The 11,603-nt window shown below is 45.8% G+C and overlaps 2 protein-coding genes across 2 annotated transcripts; both read left to right on the top strand.

The window, feature by feature from the left end:
• Positions 1–643: 643 nt before the first annotated feature.
• Positions 644–1,468, top strand: LOC113771209. The gene has a single exon (XM_027315819.1). The coding sequence runs from the start codon at positions 644–646 to the stop codon at positions 1,466–1,468; it is 825 nt and encodes a 274-aa protein (XP_027171620.1).
• A 1,232-nt stretch (positions 1,469–2,700) lies between these two features.
• Positions 2,701–6,263, top strand: LOC113771208. The gene is made up of 5 exons (XM_027315818.1): positions 2,701–3,969; positions 4,110–4,352; positions 4,628–5,053; positions 5,486–5,716; positions 5,898–6,263. Exons 1-5 carry the CDS (start codon positions 2,701–2,703, stop codon positions 6,261–6,263), a joined length of 2,535 nt encoding a protein of 844 aa, XP_027171619.1.
• The last annotated feature ends 5,340 nt before the right edge of the window (positions 6,264–11,603 follow it).

The raw sequence follows: 11,603 nt of genomic DNA, 5'->3' as shown, positions 1-11,603 counted from the left end.
GGGGGTGAAGCCGGGGGCGCACAAACCTCCAAGGCGAAGGGAAGGAGAGGGAATCACCTCCCGTTCCCTCGGAGGATGAGTCACGGGACCAACCCCCCAGGAGGAAACGGCCACGGACTCCCCATCGGCTGCGGGGATAGCGAGAGGTATTCTCGCGACCGGTCCGCTGGTGGCCGACCAAGAAATCCCTCCTCGTGGAAGTTTGTGCAACGAGCTTGACTGCTCCCTCGCCCGATCTGTCAAGAGCCGGCCGCACAACCTTCTCCAGTGGAAGCCTGTTCGAGACCAACTCGAGCAGATCTTGCGGCCGCAGTTGTACGAGGACAACTACACCACCTCGCCCTTTACCTGGGAGATAGAGGACTACCCACTACCCCAGAGGTTCAAGATCCTGACTATCGAACTGTACGACGTTTCGACCGACGCGGAAGACCACCTCTCGGTCTTCCTGACGCACATGCGTCTGCAAACCGCTGCGGATGAAGTCCGCTGCAAAACCTTCCCCATGTTTCTGAAGGGGAAGGCCCGGCTCTGGTTCCAGGGTCTGGCACCGGGATCCATCTAGAGTTTCCCTGAGCTGGCCAGACAGTTCGCCGCCCAGTTCATCTCCTCGAAGACTTACTCGAAAAACTCGGCTCACCTGATGGCAATCAAGCAGAAGCCGGACGAGTCCCTGAGGAATTTCATGACCCGTTTCAACACGGAGAGCTTGCAGATCAGAGACAAGGATGAAAAGGTGGTCATGGCCGCCTTCATGAACGGGCTCAGGGCGGAGGAGCTCTTCTACAAGCTCGTCGAGAAGCCTCCTGGAGACCTGGAGGAGCTCTTGACCAGGGCGCACGCAGCCGCTAATGCGGAGGAGGCTGCTCGCCTGAAGAGAGAGTCAGATCGGGAGGTCGGAGATCGGAGAGGACGGGAAAATCCCCCCGAGAACAAGGACGACCCGGCCAAGAAGAATGTTTTCGATCGACTTTCGAAGGAGAAAGCCCCCGCTCAACCGCCGCTTCAGGAAAAAGGCTACAACCCCCTAACTCGGTCCAGAGCCCAGATTCTGGCCGTTTTGGAGGCGGAGGGCCTAGGGGAACGGCCGCCTAAGATGGGGACACCCCAGAACAAGAGAAACCAGGACCGATACTGTGCCTTCCACCGTGATGTTGGGCATGATACGGAGGGGTGCTGGGCCCTGCGAAAGGAGATCGAAGATCTGATCCAGCGCAGCTTCCTGGGGCGATTCGTACGGCAAGGTCGACCAAGCCAGGAGCCAGGACGCACCTACCGCGGAGATAGGGGCGAGGGCCAGCGTCGCGACCGCCCTGAGCGGCGTGACGTGCCTCGGGGCAATTCCCCTGACCTGGACACTCAGAACCTGGCAGGGGTGATTAACACCATTGCTGGGGGCCCTACGGGGGGGACAACCATACAGCTCAGAAGAACAGGCGGCCTCCTCCGGAGGGGGACGACTCCCTGAAGCGCCTACGCATGGACGAAGAGATCTCCTTCGGACCAAGGGACGCGGTTCCCCTGGCGTCTGGAAACCACGAGGCCATCGTGATAGACGTCGTGACCAATAACTATCGGGTGAAGAAAGTGTACGTTGACCAGGGGAGCGCAGTGGACATCCTGTTTTACCAAGTGTTCAAGGAGTTCGGCTTGGAGGACGGATAGATAACCCCGGTTCGGACACCCCTGGTAGGCTTCACCGGACCGCCCATCAATCCGGAGGGGATGATCACCCTGATGGTCACGGTAGGGCAGGCGCCCAGATGCCGGACCATCCCCGTCAACTTCGTGGTGGTTAAACAACAATCCCCATACAACGTGTTCTTGGGACGGCCGGCCTTGAATGCCCTCCGAGCTATCCCCTCATCTCTCCACCTCAGCGTCACATTCCCCACCCCGGGAGGGATAGCCGAGGTGCATGGAGACCCCGAAGTGGCCACAGCTTGCTACTTGGCCGTTCTCCGGGGGCATGAGAAGGTGGTCGCCCAGACGACCAGCCTGGAGCTCTACATCTCGGGGGAGGAGGCCCGACAGCTGGGCACCCAGGACGAGATCGAGGAGTTCCCCTTGAGAGAGGATAAGCCTGACCATATCCTCCGTATCGGTGCATCATTACCTTCCGAGGAGAAGGAGGACTTGAAGGCCCTGCTAAGGGAATACTCCCGAATTTTCGCGTGGACGGTTGAGGACATGCCCGGGATTCCAATTGATCTGGCCGTCCACTACCTTAACGTAGATCCCCGCTTCAAACCAGTGAAGCAGAAGAAGAGAAGTTTCACCCCAGAGAGGAACGAGGTGATCAAGAAGGTGGTCGGCAAGCTGCTGGAATCCAAGGTCATCTTGGAGGTACATTACCCGACCTGGTTAGCCAACCCGGTCCTAGTAAAGAAGGAGGACCAGTCTTGGAGGATGTGCGTGAACTTCACAGATCTCAACAAGACCTGCCCAAAGGACTGCTTCTCCTTGCCGAGGATCGACAGGTTAGTAGACTCTACTGTGGGTTTTGGCATTTTGTGTTTCCTGGATCCCTTCAAGGGATACCACCAGATGGAGATGGCCGAGGAGGATCGGGAAAAGACCTCCTTCATCACTAAAGAAGGGACGTACTACTACCGGACAATGCCGTTTGGATTGAAAAATGCTGGAGCTACCTACTAGCGCCTGGTCAACAAACTATTTCAAAATCAGATCGGCAGAAGTATGGTGGTCTACGTGGACGATATGATCATCAAGAGTCGAACCGACGGGCAGCTCGTTCCCGACCTGAGAGAAATCCTGAACATTCTGCGAGAAAGCCGGATGCGGCTGAACCCGAAGAAATGTACCTTCGGGGTTAGGTCGGAAAAGTTTCTGGGCTTCCTGGTCTCCCGAGAGGGGATCCGGGCCAACCCGGATAAACTCCAGGCCATCATGGACATGGCCCCTCCGAGGAACGTCAAGGAAGTCCAACGGCTCATGGGGAGGATGGCTGCCCTGAATAGATTCCTCTCGTGCTCCGCGGTAAGGGGGCTACCCTTCTTTCGAATCCTGAAAGTACCTAAGGACTTTCAATGGACGGAGGAATGTCAGAAAGCCTTCACCGACCTAAAGGCGTACCTGGCCGAGCTGCCCGCTCTGGCTGCCCCGGAGCAGGGAGAAACCCTGTTCCTATACTTGTCTGCTTGCAACGAGGCCGTTAGCGAGGTTTTGGTGCGGGAGGACAGCGGGGTTCAAAGGCCAATATGCTACGTCAGCCGTGCTTTACAAGGGCCGGAAACGCGGTACACGCCGGCGGAAAAATTGGTCCTTGCCTTGGTGCATGCCGCTCGGAAGCTCCGACCTTACTTTCAGGCTCACAGCATTGTTGTCATGACGGATCAACCCTTACGTCAGATACTTAGAAAACTTGAGGTCTCGGACAGAATGACCAAATGGGCCGTTGAACTGGCCGAGCACGACATCGGCTATCAGTCTCGCACCACTATCAAAGCTCAGGCCCTAGCAGACTTCCTCGCCGAGGGAGCCAATTTGTCAGTGACTGAGCCGAGCACTTTGTCCAAGGAGGCCCGACCGGAAGAGCGGTGGGTACTATTTGTAGACGGGGCCTCAAGTAAGGAAGGGAGCGGAGCCGGCCTGCTGCTCATCTCGCCCACCGGGGAGGAACTAACCTACGCGCTTAGATTTGACTTCTCGGCATCCAACAACGAGGCAGAATACGAGGCTCTGCTGACCGGATTGCGGATAGCCCATCAGATGGGTGTAACCGCGATTAGAGCCCGGAGTGACTCCCAGCTCGTAGTCCACCAGGTTCGCGGAGAGTACGAGGCCAAGGAGGACATCATGAAAAAATACCTGGCCAAGGTACGGGAGGCGATCAGCCTGTTTGATACCTTCGAAATCGAGCGGGAGCCGAGATCACAGAACAAGCGTGCGGATGCCCTGTCAAAACTAGCGTCCTCCTCGTTTGCGCATCTGAACAAGGAAGTCTTGGTAGAGTTGGTCAAGCAAAAAGCATTGACCAGGTCCAGGTCCTGGCCATAAACAGCCCGGCCACTTGGATGACTCCTCTCGTGGACTTCCTCAGTTCGGGTGTCCTCACTGTAAACAAAACCGAGGCTCGCTGACTCCAGATCAGAGCCGCTAAGTACGCCTACGCTGAGGGGACCCTCTACAGGAGGTCGTATTTGTCTCCCTGGCTAAAGTGCGTAACTCCCGAAGAGGGTGACTATGTCCTCCGAGAAGTTCATGAGGGCCTATGCGTGGCACATGTGGGATCTCGGGTGTTGGCCAAAAAGTGCCTGTTCCTGGGCTACTATTGGCCCTCGGTGTTTCGAGATGCCGCGGCACTAGTCCAAAAATGCCGAGCTTGCCAGGTGCACGCCCCGCAGCACCACCAACCAACTCGGGAAATGGTCCCCATCCATAGTTCTTGGCCTTTGCCCAGTGGGGAGTAGAACTCCTGGGTCCCTTTCCCCGAGCTCCCAGAAGGTACGAACATCTCGTGGTGGCCGTCGACTATTTCACAAAGTGGATGGAGACCGAGCCCCTAGCCACTACCTCTGGAAGGGCAATTTAGAAGTTCTTCTGGAAGAACATAGTCTGCCACTTCGGGATCCTGCATGTCTTGATATCTGACAATGGACGGCAGTTCGCTGAGAACCCCTTCTGGAGCTGGTGCGCGGAGCTCGGGATCAGCCAACACATCATCTCGGTCGGTCATCCCCAGGCCAACGGCCAAGTAGAGAATGCTAATCGGACCATTCTGCAAGGGTTGAAGACTAGGCTGGAACTGGCCCAGTCTAACTGGCTAGATGAACTCTCTAGCGTCCTCTGGGCTTACCGCACTACGCCGAGGATAGCCACTAATGAGACCCCGTTCTCCCTGACTTATGGGGCGGAGGCGGTGGTGCCAACGGAGGTCGGCCTCCCCTCGTCTCGGACACAGAATTTCGTTGCGTCAGCCAATGAAGAAGAACTGAGGTGCAACTTGGACATGTTGGAGGCCAAGCGTGAGGAAGCGGCGATACGGATGGCTAAGTATAAAAGTCAACTCGCCCGCTATCATAACGCGAAGGTGAGGAATACGTAGTACCAGCCAGGAGATCTCGTCCTAAGAAAGAACTTACTGATAAATGGAATGGGAAATGATGAAGAAACTGCCGGAATCTGGACACTTTAGATCGGAAATGTTGCCGTTGGAACTTTCAGAGAGAAAGGAAATACGCGAGGAAGGGAAAATGGCAAATAGAGTTTGAGAAAATCTGGTAACCCCTATTTATAGGGAGTAAAATGGGGGTAAACGGCTGCTTGAATTTGAACCGTCCCCATGTGAACGCATTTAAGAACGGTACGGAAACCGAAGAGACGTGACAACTGAAAGGACGCGGGCGCAGCTTTTCGGTGACAACACTGTACCAGAGGTGACCGTGGCCGAACAAGGCAACGCCGGACTCCCACGTGGCAGGGGGCATAGATTAGGTCTGTCTGGAAGCCTTACCTAATCTAGGGGGCTAATGCAGAGGCCCCGTCCTGGGCCTGTGCACGTGGCAGTCCAGCAAGGCCAGAGTTGGGCTCGGATTTCAGGCCCATGCGAACCATCTTGGGGCACGTCGCCGCTAGGGCTCCGAAGGGCTCCAAGGAACAATCTCGCAGAGGACGGGGAGGATCCCCCTCAGCGCGGGATTGGGGGCTATTCTGGGCAGGTTTCGAAACGTACGGAGGTCGGACTCCCAAGCAGGTATAAATAATAATGCACACCGACTGCATAAAGTACGCTCACTATTGGCAAACATTCCCAACTGTTTTACTCTCGGTAACCTCCCCTCACCGGAAAACTAACTTGACCGTCGGAGCGCCCTCGGGGACCACCTCGGGGCTCCCCTGTCAGTCGCCCCAAAAACTCCTTGTTTGTCTTGCAGGGTTGGAACACGATCTTCCCATCAGCACGCCGAGCTCATCAGGTCAGCTCAGTCCGGGGAAGCTCAGCGCTTCTTCAAGAATCATGCTTATCAAATTTCGGGAGAGCCTGTGAACTGGGGAGCTTTAACAACGACGAATTTGCAGATGACGAAGATGGCAGTAACTCTGATTTAGAAAGTCGCTCAACAAGGGTAACAGTAGCATCAGTCGAGATAGCTTTCTCTGAACTCGAGGTTACCTGCAATCCTTGCGTCGAAACAGGGATTGTAGGGGAAGAAGGTGTCACAGACAACTCGTTCACCCTTGAGCAAGACAGGATCAAGTCATCTAGCAGCAGCCCGGATGACTCGACAATCGGAGCCTAAACAGTAGGAGCTGCGATCTTGGAACCATCTTGAACACCACCCCTCTTAGGTCGAAATTCCAGAGCTGACTTCACCTCAGCTCTTGGTACAAAATTAGGACGAAGTTCAGGGTTTTTAACATGACACTCTTCTTCTACATGGCCTTGACGATAGCAAAAACAGTAGTACTTAGGCAAATTCTCAGGATTCAAAGGTTGCCAACATTCATGTCCCTTTCCAAGCTGAACCCATATACGTGACGGCAACTCCTTCAATAAATCAACGTCTACACATACCCTAGCAACACTAGGACGTGTGAGGGCAGTAGTTGGGGAATCAACGAACAGAGGTCATCCCAAGCAGGAGACAATTTGATACAAACATTGTTTGTCAAAAAGATATACGGGAAGCTTTGGAAGATTAAACCAAACAGGGACCAGAGATGATTCTTTGTCCACGTGAAAATTTGTGGACCACTTGAACACTCGCATAGGGCAACCGAACACATACCAGACATTCCTTGCCTAGACGCGCATGAAGTCTGCCTCATTATGAGGTCTAATCAAGACATGGCATGCATCAAGAAGACCAATGAAAAAAGAATCCTTTAAATCAAGTGACTGGAAAAACTTCCTCACATGCTCCATGAGTGGTTTGTGTTTTGAAAATTTTCCAACCAGAGAAAACCAGAAAGAGAGAGCAATGGATTCCAGATTAGAATTAGCGAAAGATATAGATGGATTCCAGATTAGAATTAGCGAAAGATATAGCAGGCTCCCCTCGATGTGTCATAAATGCCGCCTTGACTTGAAGCTTGGGTTGAGGAGCTTCCGTTGATGAAAATAACTCAGAGAATGTTTTGGTATGAAACACCGGTGACAGACACGGTTGCCCAGTATCCAAAGATGGTTGGGTAGCCGAAGCTGCCAAAAGAAGAACAACTGGGGTTTCACTTTTTCATGGCAGAGACCTAGGGTTTCACGTCTTGCGGCTGAAAACAAAAGAAAGAAAAGAATTAAACATTAGTTCATCAAGCCATCAGGTTAATAGATTCTTGAGGGATTCTGTGACTTCCTTTGCCAAATTGAAATCCTATCTATCAACGTCAGAAACCAGAGAGCAAATTAGGCCAAAGAACGGAGAATTGGAGGCCCTTTGAGTTGTTTGTTAAAATTTTGGTTCTTGTGATATGTGATAGGGATTTTGGTAATTTTGAACTGTTAGTTTTTCATAACTCATAGATTATTGTGCAAATCATTTTAATTTGAATTTTTGAAACTTTATAAAAATATGAATTTTTGTGAAATTTTGTGAAGGGATTAGTAAATCCAGTTTGTGAACCCAAAATGTTTTGAATAAATTTCATGAATGTGGATGTCCATTAAAATGGATACACGTATTTTCTCTAGATACATTTGGTACATTAATTAAATCTTGTAATTACTAAATACATGCTCTTGAAGTTGTAGATCCTTGAATTATTATTAAAGAAAGTTCATGTATGATCATTAATTAAAGTTCATGTATTACCTATCTTGATCTCTCTATAAATAAGGGATGATCCCTCTTTCATTTGTAACCTTGAAGTCTTGGAACAACTAGTGAATGAAAGCAAACAATTCTCTCTACTTGTCTATTTTCTTCCTCTCAATTTCTTCACATACTTTGTTACTTCATTAATATATATTTCAACTTACAACAACTACAAACCACCACCAACTCAAGATATATTAGCATTAGTTTTATAATATGTTATCAGCACGATTCTCTACCTAGTGCAAAAGAGAAGCACGAGACTCTACTTCTAAGCCAAGGTGAAGTACAAGATTCAACTACTAGAGCGATCAATTGCAAGTCCAAACTTTGGGTCGACTTTTGGCACGTGTTGATATTCTTGGCTAAATTTTTGAGGTAACAATTTTCCTCTTTAATCTATTCTATCTTCATGGCCAATCTTATGAAATAAGAATTTGTATCTCTTGATATTTCTGGAAAGAATTATTTGTCATGGGCACTAGATGTGAAAATTCACCTTAAGTCAATGAGTCTTGGAAATACTATTGTTGAAAATAATGAATTTTCAAACCAAAACCGTGCCAAAACCATGATATTCCTTCATCATCATCTAGATGAAGGATTAAAGGTAGAATATCTTACCATCAGTGACCCACTTGAACTTTGGAATAATCTGAAAGAAAGATTCGACTACCTGAAGATTGTCATGATTAGAATATAACTTAGCCCTGTTTAGAATTACTTATCAATTAAAGTTATGTGGTGAAAATGTGACTAACGAAGATATGTTAGAAAAAACATTTTCTCATGTCTTGAATATGCTCCTATAGCAGCAATATCGAGAAAAGGGATTTAAGAAGTATTATGAACTTATTGCATATCTTCTTTTGGTTGAACAAAATAAGGAATTGTTACTAAAAAATCATGAGTCCCATGCTAGTCCCTTCCCTGAAGCGAATGTGACACAATCTCGAAGTTCTAGTCGTAGACGTGGCCGTGGAAGAAATCAAGGCCATGGCTATGGTCGTGGATACGGTCATCGTAAATATGCACTTTATAATGATCATAACCTTAGCAGGAAACAAAATATCCCCCGGAAGTGGGCTAACAATGACAATAAAAGTGGATAAAAGAAAATTTATGAAGAAAAATGCTATTGGTGTGGCATGGAATGTCATTGATCCCATAGTTGTCATATGGCTGATCATCTTGTTGACCTCTATCATGTATCATTGAAAAAGAATGACAAAAATGTCAAGACAAATTTCATTGACCAAAAGAATAATTATGATGATGATGCTGCTGGAATAACACTTTGATGTAGCTGATTTCTTTGAGCACCCTGAAGATGACAAATGATTATGTAACAAATACCCTATGTCTGTTTAGATAGTTATTGTTATGTTATTTTGTATCTTTTATGAAATTTTTTTTCTAGTCAATATTTATTTTCACATCTTTTATTAATGTTTACTTGTGTCATTTCTTCCTGAAGAAATAGATGCCAAACACTTGAGATTTATTAATGGTGATGTAGTAACAGTGCTCCATCACACATTCTATACATATTATTCAGAAATTCTGAGAACTCAAACTTCTTTGTGCCTGTAAAGATTCTTGATAAGTCACGCAATTGTTTCATCATAGTTCATTTATAATTGAACCATGTTTGACTTGATTCCCAATGCGGGATACGTAGGTAGTTTGACACTAGTTCGGTCATATCTTTTGTAATCTTATTGCATTGTTTATCAAGTGATTTCTTTGAACCAGGTGCTTGTTTGTTTATTTTAGTTCAAGTGTAGCTAAATGAGACAGGTAAGCAATTTTGTGTCCATGTGTTTCGTCTTGATTTTTTTTCAAAATTCCAAACAAAAAGGAGCAAACTTTAAACACAAAAAATTTGCTATTTTTCAATATTTTCTTGATATTTTTATCTATTTATAGGTCATTAATTTTCATGCATTTGAGTGTGTATTTTTCTTATTTTTGTAGGTTTGTCTAAAAATAATAGGAACAAAAAAATCCAAACAAAATTTTTATCAACTCACACACCCTAATCATTTTCTCCCCAACTAATACACTATTTACTCAACCCAACACTCTACCTCCCATACATCTTTGTTGATTTTTCTTGACAAAAAAAACTGTAACTTGCATACCCAATCCCAAGTCCCTCAACTCAATCGGCTTTCTCCATTTTTTTCATTGACACACATATTTCACTCTTGCCCTCTGCTCTCATCTGCATTCCACCTACCAAAAAAGAAAAAGGGAGGACAAAGCACAGCCTGAGCTCACTGATTTCTTTGCCAAGATTTTCTACTTGAGTTGAGAAGGTACCAAATTTAGTTAAGTTCTTTTCTATTATTTCCTCTTGGTAAATGCTGCATTATCTTTCTTGGCATGAATTTGAGTGATGATGTTTTTCCCTTTGTAACTATGACTTGAGCTTCCTATTTGTGAACAAACAATTGATGGTATAACTTTTTGCTAGAAAATGATGTTGAATATTGGAAGGGCTGTGCTCAAACTAGTCCTTGAATCGTTATGATGATTATCAGCTTTATGAAGATGTTTGGAATAAAAATGTGTAGGTTTCATGCATAAAAAATGAAAAATTGGTTTCTTCAATTGGGGCCACTTTTGCTTTAATTTGTCATTGTATTTGTTGTTTCTTGTAAAACTAATGCCAAAGTTGTATTGCAGAATCCAAGAGGGTTGTATTGCTATAATTTTATGAATTTTAGAGTTGATTTGAGTGGGTTATGAAAAATGGAGTTCCATATGTAAATTTGATTTTTACCCTTTTGTGCATTTTTGTAAAAAAATAAGTTCGGAAATGGATTCTACGCGAAAAATCGAGTGGAGAACTGAATTTTGATAAATTTTGGTGACTGGTAGTTTGATGGCAGTGATAGCGCCAGAGCAGCAATGGCCACTGTGGCTGCTCTGGCAAGAAGCGTCAATTGGTTAGAGAAGAAAGAGAGAAAGGAGAAGAAAGACAAAAGAAAAAGAAAAAGAAAAGGGAAAGAAAATGGGCTTATTCATTATTTTGGTTGGGTTTTAATAGTAAAAATTAGATACATTTGTTATTTTTAGTCTATTTGAACTTTTAGTTAAGCCCATTTAGTTTATATAAAATAATTGCATTTTTTTCTTTCGATCAAGGTGGTGCGGTCCAAATACTAAAAATGACCCAAAAGTGTTTTCTTTGTATTTCCCTTAAATTAGAAATTAGATTTACAATTTGGCCCCTAAACTTTTGATTGATTTTGCTATTGCCCAAAAATTTTAAATTTCTTTCATTTAGGTCCTTATTTTAATTGCATTTTGGCCCTTAAACTTTTTCATTATTTAATTTTTCCCTCAACCTATTTGATAATTATGTTTTGACCCTAAAAACTTTGTTATTTTTGTAATTTAGTACCTATTAGCTTCTTGATCTCTCAATCACAATTGTTTCCTTTCTTTCACTACTCATTATGCTTCTCTTAAAGTTTATTTGTAATTTTGGGGTGATATTGTGAATTTAGTATACGTTTATGTTCTTTTTTAAAGCATTTCCAATTAAATTTGTGTTTTGATCCTTTTTGTTGATTTTTGACCATAAATAGGTCAATCTTCCCCCACTATAGCCCACTACTTTAAAAGGGAGGTATCTGTATCCCCCTTTAAATTCCAATTATATGTTCCTATGCACTCCTATGTATTTATATGTTTTATGCATTTTCTTTTATTCATTTACTTTCACTTCATATCCATTTTTTGTTTATTTAGTTTAAGTTTTATAATTATTTGGGATACTTAAATACCCAAGATGTAATAAATAAGTTATATTTTTTT

This window comes from Coffea eugenioides, chromosome 5 (genome assembly GCF_003713205.1).
Source record: "Coffea eugenioides isolate CCC68of chromosome 5, Ceug_1.0, whole genome shotgun sequence".
NCBI lineage: Eukaryota > Viridiplantae > Streptophyta > Magnoliopsida > Gentianales > Rubiaceae > Coffea > Coffea eugenioides.
This window is presented reverse-complemented; position numbering and strand designations above follow the sequence as displayed.

What these genes read in the sequence shown, in the direction of transcription:
- LOC113771209 (XM_027315819.1), top strand. Translation starts at nt 644, where the DNA reads ATGGCAATCAAGCAGAAGCCGGACGAGTCCCTGAGGAATTTCATGACC.
- LOC113771208 (XM_027315818.1), top strand. Translation starts at nt 2,701, where the DNA reads ATGGTGGTCTACGTGGACGATATGATCATCAAGAGTCGAACCGACGGG. An exon ending in CCCGCTATCATAACGCGAAG is followed by an intron (nt 5,054 to 5,485) that starts GTGAGGAATACG and finishes TACCTAATCTAG; the next exon opens with GGGGCTAATGCAGAGGCCCC. An exon ending in GAGGTCGGACTCCCAAGCAG is followed by an intron (nt 5,717 to 5,897) that starts GTATAAATAATA and finishes TTTGTCTTGCAG; the next exon opens with GGTTGGAACACGATCTTCCC.